The 19,693-nt window shown below is 49.7% G+C and overlaps 3 protein-coding genes and 1 non-coding gene across 5 annotated transcripts in view; 3 read left to right on the plus strand and 1 right to left on the minus strand.

Annotated features, from left to right (window-relative positions):
• Window positions 1-3,798, plus strand: part of Dgcr8 (DGCR8 microprocessor complex subunit) — a 32,147-nt gene extending 28,349 nt beyond the window's left edge. The window contains exons 12-13 of one of the 2 annotated variants that reach the window (XM_090320656.1): window positions 973-1,086; window positions 1,904-3,798. In XM_090320656.1, the coding sequence (XP_090176782.1) occupies window positions 973-1,086; window positions 1,904-1,987 (198 nt within the window). In that variant the 3' untranslated portion in view covers window positions 1,988-3,798. The remainder of the gene's footprint in view (window positions 1-972; window positions 1,087-1,903) is intronic. The other variant, XM_090320655.1, reaches the window with a different exon arrangement.
• An 811-nt stretch (window positions 3,799-4,609) lies between these two features.
• On the minus strand, window positions 4,610-9,107 carry Trmt2a (tRNA methyltransferase 2A). Its single transcript, XM_090320657.1, has 12 exons — window positions 8,635-9,107; window positions 7,945-8,477; window positions 7,624-7,732; window positions 7,196-7,377; window positions 6,924-7,038; window positions 6,719-6,834; window positions 6,526-6,637; window positions 5,860-5,982; window positions 5,658-5,733; window positions 5,339-5,455; window positions 5,160-5,256; window positions 4,610-5,056 (listed from the first exon to the last, which is right to left on the minus strand). The coding sequence occupies exons 1-12, from the start codon at window positions 8,656-8,658 to the stop codon at window positions 4,834-4,836; spliced, it is 1,827 nt and encodes a 608-aa protein (XP_090176783.1). The 5' UTR covers window positions 8,659-9,107; the 3' UTR covers window positions 4,610-4,833.
• An 82-nt stretch (window positions 9,108-9,189) lies between these two features.
• Window positions 9,190-17,392, plus strand: Ranbp1 (RAN binding protein 1). The gene is made up of 6 exons (XM_090320658.1): window positions 9,190-9,335; window positions 10,614-10,750; window positions 13,278-13,435; window positions 15,488-15,616; window positions 16,392-16,457; window positions 16,984-17,392. Exons 1-6 carry the CDS (start codon window positions 9,321-9,323, stop codon window positions 17,088-17,090), a joined length of 612 nt encoding a protein of 203 aa, XP_090176784.1. The 5' UTR covers window positions 9,190-9,320; the 3' UTR covers window positions 17,091-17,392.
• On the plus strand, window positions 16,491-16,616 carry LOC150045323 (small nucleolar RNA SNORA77). The gene has a single exon (XR_016533014.1). It is a non-coding gene; the product is annotated as a small nucleolar RNA SNORA77 (small nucleolar RNA).
• Window positions 17,393-19,693: the final 2,301 nt, after the last annotated feature.

The raw sequence follows: 19,693 nt of genomic DNA on the forward strand, positions 1-19,693 counted from the left end.
AGAGGGAGAGAGAATATATATATATATGGGGGGGGGGGGGAAGGCAGGGTAGCAGTTTGGACGATAGGCCCTTGGCCCATCCTAGGGTAATGTGTCCTGTATTAAGTGAAGGATTCCCAATGGCCTTCAGTGGAAGGGTACTAGATGTAGAGTAGTGGAAGCTGTAAGTAGGATGACACTGAGTATTGTGCTGAAGACTTGAACCACCCTGCCTTGAGCTGAGTAAGTAGCCAAGAATGACAATAGCACCCCTTTAGGCCCCCTAAGATTGTGGCCTAGAGCTTGACCTTACTCAGGAGAGCTGAACAATACACACTAGTATTCCCATATTCACAGGGGATGGAACCTAGGGCTTAATCAGTGCTACACTAGTGTTCTTCCTCCAACTGAGCCTCAGCTATGGCCCACGATAAAACATTTTTGGTAAATGAGTTGAAATTTAGGTAAGACTTGTCTCTGTCTTTCTGTGCCTAATTCTGGGTTGTTATTGAAGGAGAAAGAACATTGCTTTAGGCATGGATGGAAACATCTTTCAGCTGTCACTTGGCCTTGTGTAGTCCCGCCACTGTGCAGGAGTAGCTCTGGCATCTCAAGGCACAGTGGACACCCACCCCTTCTGAAGACAATAAGGACAAAAGGACAGCTGATGCTGTTCTGCACATTGTAAGGTTTGCAGAGAGCTGATTGGCTGGGCTCTGTCTGGCAGTGTTCTGTTCTAGCTACAGTTGTACTCTTGTCCTTGTTCTGAAGGCTTCTGGTGTAATGAGGCCTGGCTGCCCTGTCAGTACAGGAGGAAGTGTGGTCTTCCCACAGAGGAGGAGATAGGTGAGACAACATAGCCCAGGCTGTCAACAAGGCAGGTGCTGTCATGGATAGGGTTTCTACACAGTCCTGTGCTTGCCAGGCCCTGCCTTATGTAATCATGGATATATTACTGCAGCGAAGTCTTGAGCACAGGCTTTGTGTCCCCAGGAAACCTCAGACAAGAGTGTAATTGAACTACAACAATATGCCAAGAAGAATAGACCTAATCTCCACATTCTGAGCAAGCTGCAGGAAGAGATGAAGAGGCTGGCTGCAGAACGAGTGAGTACTTCCAGTTGCACCTACCAACCCCATGTCCTCTCATTGCAAAAAGACGACTGCATCAGCAACCTCCCTATAACAGCATGAAAGGACAGTAGATCCTAGGAACCCACTCCTGGCATTCTGGAAATGGTTGGACCTACTTTCCAGATGAAATTATTTTAGTCCAGTTAGAGATCTGGCAGGCCATTCTTTGTGGTATGATTATGAGTTCCCGTTTGGAGTTAGGTACTTGAGGGCAAGGATGGAGTACCTGCCATATGCCTCAGAAATTAAGTCTAAGTAGAACTTGGTATTGGTGAAGCTTCCAAAAGTTGCCATGGATATTCTACTCTAAGGGCACCCTGTGTTACCTCCCATTCCCAGACTGTTCTCACAGCTTCTCCTGCGCATGCAGAGCTAGATCTGTTACAGATTTGAAAGAGCAAGTGTTAGCTGCTAGGTGGCCTTTCAGTGGTGTGCTCTCGTCTGGTGGTAGGCCTTGTCTGATGAAAGTTAGCAGGATTGGCCAGCTTGCCCTTGGATAGGAGATGGACTGTGGTAACTTGGGATAAATAAAATAAAGGACGGAGCTATCTATCTTAGGGATGGGGAATGTAAATCCTAGCTTGTAGGTGATTCTTCCTGTGGGTTCTGGTCGTCGGGAAAGCAGTAGCCCATGGTGCTCTGCCTTAACATTCTAGGCCTTCATAAGCACTGGGGTTCAGAGTCAAAGGGCATCCTGATGCTGGTCTGCTAGGCTCACCTTGCAGTTTATCCCTTCCTGAGCCATTTGCTGAGCCCACCTCTCAAACATTTCTGACCTTTGTTTTTCTAGGAGGAGACTCGAAAGAAGCCCAAAATGTCAATTGTGGCTTCTGCCCAGCCTGGTGGTGAGCCCCTGTGCACTGTGGATGTGTGAGGTAGGCGACACTAGGGGGACACCGGGGCTGCCAGCAATGCTGCCTGAGAGACCACCAGCCACAACCATTCAGTGCAGCATTGGGCCTCCAACCTAAGTTCCTTCCTTGAGGTGCAGTGCATCTGGGTTCATGCTTGGTCCATGGGGACAGTTGTGGCACAACACGCACGTCAAACAGTTCTCCCTGGAAACTGCCTCCAGTCTGACTGGATATATTTAAGGATCAACTTCACGTGACTGCACCATTGGAAGCTGATAGACAGCTATAGACCCTGGTCATATCTATCTGCTGCAGACTGTTTTTATGAAGGTTTTCATGAATTTTAGTACATAATATGCACTGACAAGAAATGGTACTTGGATGACAAATGAGATAATAAGGCCAAACCTTATGGCTCTGGCTGGCCTGTGATGCCAAGTGCCCCCTGTGCCCACAATTTCCTTGGAGCCACTGTAGGGACAGAAGATCCCTTATCTGCCTTCTGTGTCCCCTCTCCCCTTTTTAAATTTTTTTTTTTTTGAAAAAACAAAACAAGGAGGCATATTCAGACCATTTTGACTTAATAAAATTTTAGCAATGGTAAATACTCTTCAGATTTCAGGCAGACCATCGAGATGTCTATCCTCCTGCTGTGAGCCATGTTGTCAGGAAAGATGACATCCAGCTAGTCTCCCGATTGTATCAAGATGGCCTGCTGCTGGGCTGCAGTCCACTTTTCTGATCAAGTCTTAATGCCCTAACAGCCGCCGCTTTCCAGGACATTGAGGCCCTTGCCTTTACTGACCTCTGGCAAGTTTTTTTACAAAGATTTTTGCACAATTGAGTTCGTCTGTCCACTCATCAATTTTTAAAGCTTTTATGATATTTTAGAATTTGGAAAGAAACTTTTACAATGAAGAAGATAGATTTGAAATCATGCATTTTAGCAAGTATGCTTGTTTAAACAGGAACAAGTTCTTCACTGCAGTGTGATTGGTTAGGAGCTTGCTGAGCACTGGTTGGTGAATGTCCTACATCCTGGTGACAGTGGCCTCCCTGGATTTTAAGGGTACCTGCTCTGTACAGCCAGACTTGGTACCCAGCTAGGTCTTCGCTGGGTATCCCCTATGGATCAGTGTGTTCTTGTCAGAGTCCAGGGCACATGAGTATGTTTTAGGCCCTGGGTAGTAGTGGTCAGCTGTGGCCTGACTCCCAGTATCTGTTCTGGGGCTCTCTGCTCACACATGGGGCACCATTATCCTAGCACTAGGTGGTACCCCGTATTCCCTACTGTTTTGTCTCCCACTGTACCCTGCAGGTAGTTTTGATGGCATTTGCTGTCCCGAAGACAGAATGTTGCTGTGGGCCATCCACAGTTTATATTTCCCTTACCACCTGTATGACAGAGGTTGGCTTTTGTGTTAACTTGGGGGAAAAAAAATCAAATTGCTGTAATTACACTTGCTTCTGTCTTGCCTCCTGTCTGCAGCTGTGAATAGTCAGTTGACTGTGACTGTTGCCCTTAAAACAGCCAGATTTACCATTGAGAACCAAAGCTTTGTGCACACATTACCCTAGAGGCTATTCTTCTTATGGCCTCAAGGCAGGTGCTGCCATGTCTCGTGTCCTCCCTGTCTGCCCCATGTGGGTGAGTCCTGTGTACACAGCCGTGCTGTGATGCCAGGGAGTCTGTGCTACTGCCGCTTGTGTGCACTGGACTGCGGCTGTAGGGTGAGCCTTGATGGTCTGAACATATAAATCAAATTGTTCAAAATGGAACACCTGTTGTTTTGTTTCATTCTTCTGATCATTAAGCCAAGGGGAGGTAAAGCAGGGACTTTGGGGACCTGCAGTTATTCTAGGGTGCTGCTAGACAAAGCTGTCCCTGGGGAGTTCAACACAGCCAGCATGCCTCATGGTCACTATATGGAGGGCCTCCTTCCCCAGCTGTGGGCCAGGCCATCCACTCTGGTCCTGAGACTTTGCCTTTATTGTTTCTCCTTGGAATTAAACCTAAAACAGCCTTCCCTCCCAAGAAGCAAATCTTATCAGGTGCTATGCCTCTTATCCCAGAATTCTGGAAGCTGAAAGCACATTTGTGCTGCGTACCAAGATCCTTTCCAATGAAAAGCAACAAACTGCTGGGTGCTGGCAGTTCACGCCTATTACCCTCGCTTCTCAGGAGGCCGAGATCTGATGACTGCAGTTCTAAGCCAGCTGGAGCAATAAAGTTCATCAGATTCTTATCTCTAGTCCTCAGAAAAAACTGGAAGTAGAGCTGTGGTTCAAAGGGTAGAGGGCTAGCCTTGAGCAAAAGGGCTCAGGGACAGAGCCTAGGACTTGAGTTCAAGGCCCCACAATTATCACCACCACCAAAAAAACTACTCCCAGGGTCTCTGAACTGACTGATTCCCTGTACTCTTCAGGGAGGGGCATGGAGAGCTGCTTTGAGCAAGCAAGACACCCTCCTGGCTGTGCCTAGGCCTGGTGAGAAGGATCCCAGAAGTGACTGATGCCAGAATGGCTTCAAAAGGAAGACATTTCCCAGGCACCCAAGATATGACATGCATACTACCCCGTTCCTTTACACCAGCAGGAGGTCCTGGGTACCAGAGCTCTGGCTCTCATCAACAGAGACATACTTAGTTAAGCAACTGTTTATTTTGACCCTCATAAGCTCAATATCATAAGAACTTGGGTCCAAGAGTCCATCCATCCTTTGAGCATCAAATCAACTAATCCCTGATAGGGCAGGGAGGCCTTATACCCTATGACTGCACATCCAAGCAAAAGGGATTATTAAGCTTCCAGGATCTGTTCCCGTCATGGGCCCTGTTCTGGTAGTAGTTTCTGAAGCTCCCAGGGTCTAGGAAGTCCCAGTTTCTTGTGGAGTGTCGATATGAGGTTCTGGGGGAGGCTCAGCTGGAGGGTCTTCATGCCCTAGGACCTCTGTGCCATTAGGGTACTCCATTCTCTCAAATTGGATGAGCATCTCACAGTGTGGAGTTTGTGGGAATAGGTCCACAGCCACAGCCTTGACTGGTCGAAAAGGGGTGCCCTTCACCCGATTAGATGGGGCCCTGCAGAGGCTGTGATAGGAAGAAGATCTATGTAAGGCTACACAGAGGCTCCTGGGAGAGATGGATGAGTGCTTGCCCCTGGCCCCCTCCAGGGAGTCTGCCCAATACTCACTCCACAAAGTTGCCCATGGCCGCCCGAGGGTTGCATGAAACATACAGAAGCCTTTTGAGGTTCTCAGCTCTACGGATGGCCAGAATCACTTTGGAATCTGAGAAGACACAGACAGGTTAGGTCTTCAATACTACACTGCATGACCTGGCTGGCTGTCTCCCTAAATGCAAGTCACTCACGTAGGCCAGCTCGGGGTGGATCCAGGATAGCCACAAGTTGTCGGGAACCCAGTCTGTTCACCAGGGCGGGCACCAGGTCCTCAGCCTTTCCACAGTGGAACTCAACATTGTTCAACTCTGGACACAGTGACATAGCTGTCACTGGGCCCGCTAGGAATGCTTCCCACCCAGCTCTGTGACCAGGGCATGCAGGAAGTCAGCGGGGCCGTTCATTAAGAACCCCTGGAACCACAGTGCTGGTTTATGGATCAAAGGTTGAGGTATGCGATAGAGTGACTTGCTATCCCTGCCTGCCTGTGCATGACCCACATGTTCTTACCATTGGTCTGGGCATTTGCCCGGGCATCCTCCACAGCCTCTTGGCACAGTTCAATCCCAACAACTCTCTTTACCTTCTGAAAGGGAAAAAGGCACAAAGGATGAGTCCTTGCCCTAGAAGCTTCTTACAAACAGGATGGTCAGCCTATGAACGTTCAAGCTGGGTGTCAGTGGGGGACATGGGGCAGGGCAAAAGGTCTCACCTGTGCCAGGGCTAAGCCAATGGTGCCAGTACCACAACATACGTCCAGCACTGTACTTTCCTTGTCCAGTTGGGCCCACTCTTGGATGACAGTGTATAGTACCTCTGCAGCAGGTGTGTTGACCTGATGTGTGTGAGGGGATGTCATGTTAGGGTGTAGGCCTCAGTCTGAGCCTGAAGGCAGGCTAGTACCCCACAATACCTGGACTGTATCCTGCTGAGACCTCTGGGGGCCATTCCCCTGTAGCTCAGCTAAGCTTCCTTCCAACCCCCATCACACCATGCGGGGGAACACGGTTACTGGAGTCACTGGTTGCATCTCAGCTCAACCTACAGTTCTCCAGTAGTCCTCCACACCTAAAAGGGTCTCAACCCCTTACAGTAGTAAGAATAGGGCCAAGGCTTCCCTTCTATCAAATCCAGAGGGGGGTCCTACGTTGGCAAAATGTGCCCATTCTTCAGCCTCTCTAACAAGAAGATAGGGTGGTGCCTGTGGATACCTGTAATTGTAAGCAATCAGAGATCATCTTTCCTATCAAATACCTGACCCTGTGGCTTGCATATGGATGTTCTCCCCAAATCTGCTCCCTAGCCTGCTCTTTCATCCTGCCTGGTGTGTTGGTGCATTCTCCCCCTACTCTATGCTCACCAGGGATATGGCGATTACCTGGAAAAAGGCATGAGGGGAGATCCTGAAGGTTAACCCAAGCAGGTCCTCTTGGATGCACTGGTCCCCAGCTACATGCTCCAGGGGCAGGCCCTCCTGGCTGGGAGTCTTTCTATATGTATGGAGAAGCAGAGATCTGTCAATGTCACTGGCCTCTTGAAGAAACCCTTGTGTCCCTTGCTCAGCCCCTCACCGCTGTCCTTCCTCCACGAAGTAAAGGCAGGTCACCCCGCTGTCCTTGCCAGGACCTTCCATGAAGTGGTGCATCAGAGAGGCTTTCAGCCCTGCCAGTTCCTCAGGACTCAGTTTCTGGAATAGATGTTACAGAAAGGCCCATTAGGCTATGCCAAAGCTACCCTAGGCCAGGTTCCTTCCCCAGCAGGACCACCACCTGAGACCTGGGGGTGGAAGTAGGCAATGGCCATGGCCTGGCCACGGCGGCTGGTGCGCACAGTCAGCTGCTTCCAGTGGCCTGCGTATGTCTCAGGGTCATATGCCGAGTATGGGGTAGACCTGTAGGAGCCATGAGTGTTCTTGAGTGCCCAATGCCTGCCAATTGGGGGAGGGGGGAACAGCCTCCATGCTCCCGGTCCCCCATCCAACATGGACCCACCCCCTCTGCTTCCAGATGGTCTCAAGACTTCCCAGAAACCCAGTCCCTTATCCTCACCGGATGAACTCCTGGAAGGCTTTTACCACCTGCTTGGTTGCTTTGGGGATGTGCACAGTGTCAAAGGGGGATGCCACAGCACATGTCCCACCCTTGTACTTGCCAAGTCGACAGCCAACTGTATTGTCTTCTCCATCTACCCCGACTCCAACCAGAAACTCACACTTATTACGATATTCAGTCTGTGAGGAAAGGAGGCAGAGAAGCATCGGGCCTTACCTTGGCTGCCCAGCAATTACGTTTGGAAAGAAGGCCACAGTGAAGGAGACCCTAATTTCTCCACAGAGGCTGGAAAAAGGCAAAGGGACAGAGTGCCTAGCATGTGTGAGGGTCTGGGTTCGATTCCCAGTACTATAAATATACAGACACACACACACACACACACACACACACGACAGGATTGTGTGGCCACCCCAGTCTAGCCTGACCTGCTGGGGTGATGGCCTGACCCCCTCCAGTGGACAGCAGGCCTTGTTGTGCTTGTGCCTCTGTGTGAGCAGCCAGGGCAGCAGCGCGCGATTGGTGTTGCCAATTTCCCTGCAAGATGAAGTACATCCATGGTTGGATTAAGCCCACTGTCCCCCACTCACACCGAGCTCCTCTCTGGCGACCTCGGTAGTACCCCTTACTGGCCTGCTCATATTGCTGGCTTAGACCCTGGGGTGGATGGCTCTCAGTGCCCAGCACAGGCTTAGCAAGTGGGAGGAGCAGGGCTCTACTCGTGCTTTGGAGACTGTAATTCCACTCACTTGGCCAGTTTCTGTAGCACCTGCTCACACTCCAGCCGCTTCCGCTCCAGCTGCTCAGCATAAGGCACTGTCCAAAGAGGGGTCACTACGTCGGCAATTTGCGCTGTGAGTGGCTCACCCTCGCCTTCCTGCCGCCTCTTCTTGGCCATGGGGTCAGCCTTGGGCCGGGCCAAGCGCACGCTGAGTGGGCGGCCTTTCCAGAGCGCACCATGCAGCACTCGCAGGGCCTTGTCCCGCTCAGCAGCACTGCGGAATGTCACGAAGGCACAAGGGGGTTGCCCGAAGAGTTTGGTTTTGTGTGGCTGCAAACCAAAGCGAGCCAAAAAGCGGCGGACATCGCTGAAGCTGGCATGGCGGGGTACGTTCTGCAACTCCAACTTGAAGATCTCCGAGGTGAATAGGTCACCCCTGATGTAGCTGTAGAGTCCGGACTGGGACTCGGGTCCAGTAGTCGCCCCAGGCTCTGCTTCCAAGTCGTGGGGTGCGGGGGCTGCAGAGCTGTCCTCACAGCCGTCTTCCATCGGTTCCGGGCCCTGCGTGAGGACAGTCAAGGCCTAGGCTGAAGGGTACCACTCCCGCTTTCCTCCTTCCCTGGTGCATCCCCTCGCTCCTTATCTTCTCCCCCAGGGTCCCCACCCTATGTCTTGTCCCACCCGCCACATCTGGAACCCTCGTTTCCCTTCACTTTACTTGGTTGCTCGGCTTGTCGCTCATTGTCTGGCCGTCAGCAGTCTGTACGGGGCCTCACGACCGCCTCCTGAGCGAGGTGATCAGAGAGTCGGTGCGAAGCCGTGAGGCGGCGAGCCCTGAGCAGGAGCGGGACTCGAACCCCTACTGCTCAGGGCCAGGTCTCAGACTCGGGGCTACACCGTCCGCCCGCCACCGGCCCGCGCTAGCAGCTGGCCTTGTTTGGTCTTCAGTCCGCCAGCGCGTGCCCGCGGGGCCGAGTTTCTCTATGGTCCCGGCTTCCGATGACGTCACCGACACGCGCCGAGTCCGACGCCTGGATCCACCTACGCGAGGGGGTGCGCGCGGCCTGGGGACGGAAGTGCGCGCGGGGCCCTCTGGGAGAGCGCGCTCCCAGAGTCGACGGGCTGGCTGGGCATGCGCTCCAGGCGTTTTGGCGGGAAGCGCGGGGTGGGCCGGACAATGAAAGTGTCCGCCGGGTGAGCCAATAAAGCTGCGCTGGTTTTGAATCACGGCGCGTTTCCCGCCGCCGGGGTCAGGGGTCAGGGTTCGGGTCGCGGGGCGGAGGGAAGAGCGGGCGGGCGGGAGGCTCCGGCGCCAGACGAGGAGGATAGGAGCTACGACAAGTCGCCTAAAGGCCGCGGAGTCAGCGACGACCAAGACAGCCGGGACGCCGCCGCCGCACCCCCATGGCGGCTACCAAGGTGAGGCTGGGCCCAGGCAGGGACTGGGCGGGCCGGGGTGGGGGGTGTGTGGGGGGGCTGGGGCCGCTATCGGCGGCCACGTGGGCGGCCCGTGCTGCGGCCGCCGCCAACCCCCGCCGGCCTGTGAGCTCGGGGCCTGTGGAACGAGGAGTCTGGGCGCGCGGGGCTTTGGGGTCGGGGCACGCCGCGCCCGGGGCGGAGGCCTCCGGCCTGGGAGGGCTGTGGGGGCGCCCGCGTGACCTTGGGGTGGGCCGGAGAAACGCCATCGCCACCATGGGGCGGGCCTCGCTGGCCGGGGCCACGAGCGGGAGACCGGCTTCCTCTGACTCGGGACCCCGGCAATTCCCAATCTTCCCGTGGCCCACGCAGCACTCCATTCATCCGATCCTAAAATGTGAAAGCACCGACCGGCCTCCGTGGCGGAAGACCGGCCGGGAACGCGCGCGACCCGACCCGGGGCGGGGGCGGCGGCTTTGTTGGCTGCCAGCGTCTGTGTGTGTGTGATCGGATGGCGGCCGCAGTGCAGCCGCAGCGCTAGGAAACCGAGGGGAAGATGAGCAGCGGTTTGGGTTTGGTAGTGAGTCTGGAGGTTTCTTCCGTCTCACCGAAAGCACGTGTTGTGTAGGATTCAAATCCATATATGCCCACTAGCGTTCGAGGAACCCCAACGCCGGAGCGGAATCCCAAGGCGTGCACTACTTTTCTTCACAACGATCGATATCAACTTAAAATTTTCCAAGCTACGATTAAACATTCCTGGTAGAATTTTGAATTCTGTGTAGATTCTAGCCATCGTTGCATCTACTTACCCCTCTTGGTAAACCAGGCCGTGGATATTCCCCGTTGGTTAAAAAAAAAAAATACAAAAAAAAAAACTCCTGTGGTTTCTTTTTTTCCTTTGGAGTTCCTCATGTCCTTTGTTCTTCACTTGGCAGGTATCATCTTCGTCTTACAGATGAGGAAACTGGCTCACTGAGATGAGGGAGTTTCTGCTAAACCACTTTGCAAGAAACCCCCAAGTCTGTGCAAGGGGTTTTGATTGATGCTTGTAAATCTGGGAGTTAACTGAAATCAGTGCAGCCTGGTTTATTTATTTATTTGTTTTTAACCGGATGTAAGTGCACATCTTTTGTTTGTGTGAAAGGCTTAATTTCTAATTTGGGGCAAGGCCTGCTCTTGTTTTCTGGATGCCATTCAGCACCGGGGTTGCCTACTGTAGGTCCATGTGAGCTGTGGTCTCGAGCCAGCAGCGTCACCTCTTTGCTCCTCCCTGCACAGGAAAGTCATGAGGATCATGATACCTCCACTGAAAACGCTGATGAGTCCAACCATGACCCCCAGTTTGAGCCAATAGTTTCTCTTCCTGAACAAGAAATTAAAACACTGGAGGAAGATGAAGAGGAACTTTTTAAAATGTAAGTCGTCTGATACTGCTCACAAATTACCTTTGGGGTGATAAGACCAAAAAACAAAAATCTGACAAGCAGATTTTTGTAGAATATGTACCTGAGCATGGCTTTATTTATACCCCACATTTCCTTCAAAAATGTAATTAGGAAATGAATTCTACTCTGCGGTAGCGGAGATAACTCCATAGATAAATTCCTCCTCTTCCTTAAGGTGACAAGCCAAGAATTATCCTATTGTCTCCCTTGTTCTTGAGCAAAAGCCCTTGTAAGGCTTAATTCACATGATATTAACCTCTTCATGATTTCCATCTTGAATTTGAACAAAAGAAACCTGGGTTGGCTGGTAGTATTAAGGTTTTTATAAGTTCCTTGTCTTGGCCTGACTTGTCCAACTATGGCTTTTGGAAGAAGACGTGGAGCTGTGTGCTATTTAATCTCACATGTAAGTTCTATTCATTTGCTAGATCTTTGCCAGGTATTGCTGCTTCCCTGTGGTGTTCATGTGGAGAGGTTGTTGCTACCTCACTTCCAAGAAGCCATAATTCCCTTCTCTTGGTTGAGCAGTGAGACTTAGCCCTCTTGCACCACAAGTTTTGTCTTAATTCATTTTCTGTTCCTGTGAAGGTGTTACAGATTTGGGTCACATAGGTATACAAAAATTTTTCTTGTCAAAAGGTTTGGGGTTATAAAGTCTAAGAACATGATGCTGGGATCTGATGTGGGCTTCATATTACAACATGGCAGAAGTGTTATAACATGGTGAGACCTAATTACGGAGCTTGGGTTTTTTGTTTCATTTTGTGCTGGTCCTGTGGCTTGCTTGGTCTCAGGGCCTGGACACCGCCCTTGAGCTTTTCTGCTCATAGCTACTGATCTACCATTTGAGCCACATCTTTACTGCCAGCTTTTTGGTGGTTAATGAAACATGAGTCTCACCGACTTTGCTGCCTAGACTAGCTTTAAACAGTGATCCTTGGATATCAGCCTCTTTTGAGTACCTAGAATTATAGACTTGAGCCATCCAAGTCCTGTGCAATTCAGGTTTTCCTCTTGAAAAAACAAGAATGCCATCATAAGTCCTTGACCTTATTATTTGCTCCCCAAAGTCTTTCTCCAACAAATATCATTAACATGAGCTTCTAGGACAATAACAAACTGTTTGGTTATTTAGTGCCAGTCCTAAGGCTTGAACTCGGCCTGGGCCCTATTTCTGAGACATTTTGCTCAAGGCTAGCATTCTACCACTTGAGCCATAGTTCCACTTCTGGCTTTTTGGTGGTTAATTAGAGATAAGCGTCTCCATGCTGGCTTTAGGCTTTGATTGGATCTCAGCCTCCTGAGTAGCTAGGATTATAGGAGTGAGTAGCTAGTACACTGCTAACAGTGTCTTTTAATAGATAAATTACATGTAATAATGGTTATCAAGGTCATTTTGATTACTTATTGGTATTAGGGTTTGAACTTACTGGGCAAATGTTTGCTACTTGAACCATATTCCTAGCCCATGGTGGTTCCTCTTTTTTTTGTACTGGGGCTTCAACTGAAAAGTCTTGGCTTTTTCACTAAAAATTGGCACCCTAGCACTTGCTCCATGGCCCCATTTCTGGCTTTGGATGGTTAATAGAAGATAAAAGTCCCATGGACTTTGATGTCTGGCCTGCCTTTGAGTGCCCTAAGGATGTCAGCCTCCTGAATAGCTAGGTTTATAGGCCTGAGCCCCCCAGCACCTGTCCAAAACTTACTCTTAAAAAAAAATTGCTATGCATGGGTCACTTGTCACTTTTGATGATAAACTGTGGAGGGAAGATATGGGCACAAGATTTCTGAACTGGGTTGTAGTGCTGTAGAATGGCCTACTGGCTTATACTCAGTTGTATGAAACACTGATTTAGTTAAAGCTTAATGAAAGGAAGTGGGTAGGACTCTTTCCTTTCTCAAGTAGGCCCTGAATTAATGCTGTGGTAAGCCTTGGCCACTCTGGAGGGTAGAGTAAGGAAGGAGAGGATCCTGATCACCAAATCCTCCCTTCAAAGAAGGGTGCTGGAGAGGGCACTGAGAGCTACAGGTGCTCTTCAATCACTAGGGCAGGGGCCTTTCTCCTGAAGGCATTGTTCTATCTAGAGAATGCTATAGCCCCTGGTGGGGATTGGTTCCTCTAGGGTGACAAAGTGTTTGATGTTAGATAGGAGGCCAGCCAGTTGGGCCTTTGGGCTTTTTAGGGAACCTTGTGAGGACTTCCTTGACAGAAATGAGTTTGGAGGAGAGCAGTCCAGTGGGAGATGGACATGGACAAAGCTGAGTGTGGAGGAGAGAGGGTATTTATTAGGCCATTATATTCTTTTGGATGGTACTTTGTCTAGTACTTCTTGGAGTGGAAAAAGGGGAAGGGGGCTCATGGAAACATAGTCTAGCATCACAGAGGAGCATTGTGCCATATGTTTAATTCACAGAGAATGAACAACTGGTCTTTTGAGCACTTTAAGGGGAGCTGTTCCCCGTATTGTGTCTAAGCACTCACTGGTTTTTCTCACAGGCGGGCCAAGCTTTTTCGATTTGCTTCAGAGAATGACCTCCCAGAATGGAAGGAGCGAGGCACTGGTGATGTCAAGCTGCTGAAGCACAAGGAGAAAGGGACCATCCGCCTCCTCATGAGGAGAGACAAGACCCTGAAGATATGCGCCAACCACTACAGTAGGTTGCCTGTGTTTCCTGGAGTGGGTAAAATGTATCTTCTATACATGCTTGTGAACGAGCAAGACTTTTTTTTATTAATGTTGGTCGTGGGGCTTGAACTCTGGGTCTGGGCCACCACGCTACCCCTTGAGCCACAGCCACTTCTGGTTTTCTGGTGGTTAATTGGAGATTGAGAGTCCCATGGCCTTTAGTACCTGGATTGGCTTTGAACTGTGATCCTCAGATCTCAGCCTCCTAAGTAGCTAGGATTACAGGAGTGAGCCACTGCACCTGGCATGAGCAAGCCTTTAATGATGCTTACAGGACACAGGATGTGAGGTCCAGCCAGCTAGGCCTTTGAGGGTTGAATGCAGAGGCCCAGGTTAAGCTTCGGATTGGACTGAATGCTCCCGGATAACATGGGTATAGCTGTGGGGCAGGAGTCATTTTGGTGTGAAGTGTACATGCATATGAGGTGTCTGGGCATGTATGTGCATGTGTATGAGGTCTGGGCTTATGGGGATATCTGTGAGGCTTGGTTCCTTGGCAGTTGCCAAGAATGTCCCCAGAAGAAGTCAAACAAGAGAACAGGATTGGGAGATGAGCACTACATCCTCAGTGCCTGTGAGGTGTCTAGGCCCTTGGCAAGGAGTAGCCCTGTGTGGATCTGAGAAAGACCCCAGGAGGTGTGGCCTGGAATGATGCATCAGCTGGCTATCTCTACTCTGTTTGTTAGGATGCCATGCTGACCCAATGTGCTGCTTCTGGTAGATGCTGTGTACAGAAACACCTGCATCCTGTGTGGGCTTTCGGTGAGCTTGCCCAGTGCTAAGGTCTTCATTTTCTGAACAGAAAGTTGGTGTCTGGCAGTCCAGGGTTTCTTGTTCTAGACACATGAGGTGACAGAGGCTAAGGGGACAGAGGCATGAAAAAGACTTCCACTTCTCCCAATATAATAATTGTCTGCTCTAGCCTGGTCTTCTGCCTTACCCGTTAGTACAGTGAACATTGTCTTGGTTGGTATCTTTTTTGATAGCTTATGCTTCTCCCAAAGCCCAGTCAGCCTCTAGGGTATCCAGGTAGAGCTGTGTGTGACCAACAGTTCCTGATGCACATCACAGGCCCCCAGTAGAAGGAGAGGGTCAGGGCAGGTGGAAACCATTCTGGGTGAGCTGTAAGGAGGTGTAGGTGTGAACAGTGTAAGAGAGGCCCAAGGCAGGCTATAGTGGACAAGATCTCTCATTCCTGGTTTAGGACTTGATGTGTAGGAAATCATAGTTCTACCTAGAGTCCTTAAGGATGACTTCTGCCGTGGTATTCAGTCACTGCCCATTAAAGGGCACTAGGGATACTCCTGGCCTCTTGGGGACCATACTGATGGGTTGTAGCCTACAAGTTTGTCTCTGGACAAGCAGGGTCTCTTTTAAGGCAGCTGTTGGCTTGGTACTAGAATTACTCTTCTTATCTTCCTTTGGGTCTGTAATAGACTTAAGAGGCTTGGGATAAGCATGTTCTGAGCTATGACTATCTTATAACAGACCAATTGTTATAGGACCCGGGGACACCCACTGCTTTGTGTCCGTATCTCCTTGTGCGCTGTCCCCTTAGAAGATTGAGAATTGTGCTAGTCTGATCATGTGGGTGAGAGCCCTACATTTAGGCTTCTTCCCTTCCATTGGCCTCACTGGATGTGGACATAGATAGCCATGTGCTGAGTACTATTTGGAATAGTCTGGCTTTTCTTTACTTGGTACTCTGATGTCTGTGTCAGAGCCATGAGACTACATAGCTGGGGTTTGAAACAAGGAGCTGACGCTTGTTCTGCCTATGTGTGCTTGAGTAGTCTCAAGATGATGGCTCAGGAAACAAAATTGTTCTGGTATTAATCAAACGGTCATTTTCAGAGGTTTGAATAAAATCCACCAGATACCATAAGGCTTTGTTGTGGCTGGTTCTTTGACCCCCAAACTGTTTCTTGACATTGAAGGTGGATAAACATTGCTCTGTGGCCAAGGGGTGGGTGGGCTGGTATTTGTGGCCTCAACCATCCTCACAGGCTTCTCCCTTCAGTCACACCAATGATGGAGCTGAAGCCAAATGCTGGCAGTGACCGTGCCTGGGTCTGGAACACCCACGCCGACTTCGCTGACGAGTGCCCAAAGCCGGAGCTGCTCGCCATCCGCTTTCTAAATGCTGAGAGTAAGCACAAGTGGGACACTGGGATTTACCCATCTGGGGCTGTCTGCTTGCTAATACAGTGGTTTCATTGCAAGTAAACACTGTTGCTTGGGGGAAAATTGACAGTGACTGGGGTGTAAACTGTTGTGGCTGCTGTCTGGGGGCTGCATGGTATTTTCTCCTAATCTCCAAGGCATTTGCCCAGGCGCTCTGCACGTGTCCACTAAGCAGTCCTGATCCTGGCATTTTTCTGCTTCCAGTTCCCATCAAGCATGTTAAGCCTGAGCTCCCCTTGAGAGTTTCCTTCCTCTACTGCTTCTGTTGGGGTTTCTGGCTCTCTGGAGCCAAGGAGCAGTGATGTCCTCTTACAATCACCAGCAACCCTCCGAGACTGCAAAGGTTCACAAGTCCCAGGCTGACCTCTCCTCCACTGGCAGTGGTGAGAGTGGAGAGGACGCTCCAGTCCAATTTGTTGACAGCTGTGCCCAGGATATTTTATGGGTGCTGTGCAAGTGCTCCAGCATCCAGTCTGATGCTGGATGGTTGGGCCTTGCCCTCGTTCTGGAAGCAGGGCCATCCAGCAGGTCTTCTAGATGACTGACTATCAGAGCCTGGCAAAGAAGCTCCCCAGGAGTGATTGTCTGCATTGTTACAGGCAAATGAAAGGATAACCCACCCTGTCTTTAGGTCTGAAATTGGTGGGGGGTGGAGGGTAGGGGCTGTCTTTGGGCTCTTCATGCTGTCAAGGACATGTTGGTTCCACACTCAGGGCTCTTACGAAGTTCTCTCTTCACAGATGCACAAAAATTCAAAACAAAGTTTGAAGAATGCAGGAAAGAGATTGAAGAGAGAGAAAAGAAAGGTGACATGGAACCCTGGGTTGGGGAGCTTCCTCGCAGACTCACTCTGCACCTGGCTGCAGCCCCAGGCGGGTGCTTTTTCTGTCTGCCAGAGAAACAGTTCCAAGGTGCTGTGGCCCCCTTGACCTGTCAGGGTTGATACAGCTGCCTGGGGTACAGCTGCCTCATGTGAGACCCTGAGCACCTGCTTACAGTCACTGGTGTTTGAGATGTAGGAGTTGCAATTGTCAGGAGCCCACCAGGTTCTAAAGGAGCTTAGAGATTGTCTTTATTTTCTCTGAGAAGTGATAGTCATGAGACTATCTTTAAAGTCCATGCTGCCTTTGGTATAGCAGGTGACCAGAAGCCACCAAGGGCTCAATGGAAGACTAGCAGACTTTGTTAAGGCCTCTTGGGCCCTTCTGGGGAGGAGGGTGGCAGTGCTGGGGGGGGGGGACCAGGTAGATTCTGCTGTGTGCCAGCTAGAGCAGTGCTGTCTAATGAGCTGGATTTTGCTGTTTTCTTCCATACTTGCTTATGTTCTGGCAGGACCAGGCAAAAATGATAATGCTGAAAAAGTGGCTGAAAAGCTGGAAGCTCTTTCTGTGAAGGAGGCCGGAGACAAGGTGGAAGAGAAATCGGAGGAGAAGCAATGAGTTAATCTTCCCTCCTTCTTTTCTTTTTCTTTTTCTTTTTTAAAAAAAAAAAAATTGCCCTCCCCTTCCTTTTCAGTTTGTTTTTAAATTCTGTTTTGTTTTTACAAGGGACTTTATATAAAAGAACTGAATTCCAACATTCAAGTTTTTTTTTTTTTTTTCTAAGTTTTTACCCTACTGAAGATGACTTCTGAAAATCCATTCCCCAGTCATGTACTGTGCTAACTTTCTTTTCCATAGTGGAAACACTTATTTATAGTCATCAAAATAGTGAATAAAAATTGCCTTTGAAAGCTGGACAAGGTGATAAGACTGCATGTGTGCCATGACTGTGTCTATGCATGTACACACACAATAGCAGGTCTCCATTAACACAGTGATTTCTCACTTTGTGTGTTGTGCTGCTTTTGGTACAATATGTTAGAGTGACGGGACATTTGTTCTTACTGGCTGTCTACCTAGCCCTGCTGTTTGACCTCCTTAGTTTCTTTGAGGGTTATACTTAATATTCACAAGACTGCACTGGCTGACTCTGTTGTGTCCTTTCTGCCCAGGGTCCACAGCAGTTTGGTGGCTCTACTCCAGGAAGAGAAGGCTTACTATGTGTCAAGGGGTCTTGATATATTGAAATTGTGCTATAAGACATAAGTGGTACTTTGCTGTCCTTATTCTGCCTGAGCAACAGATGCATGTGAAAGATTGTCTTCCAAGGTCAGCGCTTAAGGACATAATAGACATACCACCTTTTTGCCTTGAGTTCTAATAGGCTGACTTTTATCTATCTCCTGAGATTTTTGAGGGGGGTAGGGGAAGGTATCAGGGGGCTTGAACTCAGCCTGGGCATTGTCCCTGAGCTCTTCAGCTCAAGGCTACCACCACACCCTTGAGCCAAGCCCCACTTCCCATTTTCTAGAGGTTAATTGGAGATAAGAATCTCCGGTCCTTTTGTGCCGGGGCTGGCTTTGATCCCTGATCCTCAGATCTCAGCCTCTTGATTAGCTATGATTATAGGCGTGAGCTACTGTGCCAGCTCTCTAAAGAGTTCTGACGTTAAAAAGGCCCCCTCTGGCTGGGGGAGGGTAGAAAGATGGGAACATCACCCTCTGCTCAGGTTATGTTGGGTACGTTTAAGGCATATCAACTGTTAAAGGTGCTGACGGAGACGGTGGTCCCCAGTCTCAATATCTCTACCGTGCAATCCACTATCTCGGCATGTTTCCAGGTGGACTCCCTTTGGCAGAGGCACTGAATAATAAGCCAGATGGAGTGCTTAATAAGTGTTGGGGACTGTGTGAAAAATGTACAGTTGTCCCTCTTAGCCACCCAGTGGATGCTAGAAACCTTGCAGAGTAAGTACCAAAGCCCTAGAAATACTGTACTTATTTATAGCTGGGCATCAGTCGATCATATCTGTTACAATCTTAGCTACTCAGAATGCTGAGATTAGATCTGAGAATAATGGTTCAGAACTAACCTGCACAGACAAATCTCCATGAACTAGCAAAAGGCCGGAAATGAGCTGGGCTTGGTGGTTCACGCCTGTAATACTAGCTACTCGGGGCTGAGATCTGAGGATCAAGGTTCAAAGCCAGCCCAGGCTAAAGAATATGAGACTTTTATCTCCAATTAACCACCAGAAAATGGGAAGTGGTACTGTGGCTCCAAGGGTAGGGTGGTATCTTTGAGCTGAAGAGCTCAGAGACAGTGCCTAGGTCCAGAGCTCAAGCCCCACAACTGACAAAAACAAAAACCCAGAGATGGAAGCATGGCTCAAATGGTAAAGTACCAGAATATACAGGTTTAGTTTACAAAGGCATAATGGGGATTAACAAGAACTAGTAACAAAATAGTCAAAGTAACTTGCAGATCTTAGAAACCTCAGCATAAGTTTCTTTTTGAATTAAAAACGAAGTAGATATACACTGAATGTGTGTCTCTTCAACTCTGCACCTGGGCACGCTATCCTTCAGTGCTCAAGGTTGGTGCTCTATCACTTGAGCTGAACCACAGCTTCACTTCTGGCTTTTTGGTGGCTAGAATCTCGTGGACTTGTCTGCCAGGCTGGCTTCAAGCCTTTCACATCTCAGCTTCCTGAGTATCTGGATTACACCTTTTCACTCAGGAAGTGAGTGCTGTCTCTCTGTCTCTCTCTGTCTCTCTGTCTCTCTCCCCCCCCCCCCCCCAGTTCTGGGGCCTGAACTCAGGGCCTGGGCACTGTACTTGAGCACTTTTGCTCAAGTCTAGTGTCCTGCCATTTGAGCAAACTTGGTGGCTCATGCGTATAAGCTAGCTACTCATGTGGCTGAGGTACTTATTTAGGATCACAGTTCAAGGCCAGACTACAGAAAAATCTTTGTCTCTAACCTAACAAAAAGTTGGGCTGGAGGTACAACTTGAGTTATAGAGCTGATTTTAAGTTGGCCAAGCAAGCCCAAGAAGCATAAGCCCTCTTAACCTGCAAGAAAGAAAAGCGGCACTTTCAATCCATGATGAATTTTGTCCATGGCCAGTGGAGAAGGTCTTGGAACCCAACTTGCACACGGAGGGGTTGACCAAGAGGGATTCTTGGAATGCAGTGAAGTAGAAGGCCCTGTTGGGAGGGC

Source organism: Megascapheus bottae, chromosome 28 (genome assembly GCF_031878675.1).
Source record: "Megascapheus bottae isolate mThoBot1 chromosome 28, mThoBot2.hap1, whole genome shotgun sequence".
Taxonomy (NCBI): Eukaryota; Metazoa; Chordata; class Mammalia; order Rodentia; family Geomyidae; genus Megascapheus; species Megascapheus bottae.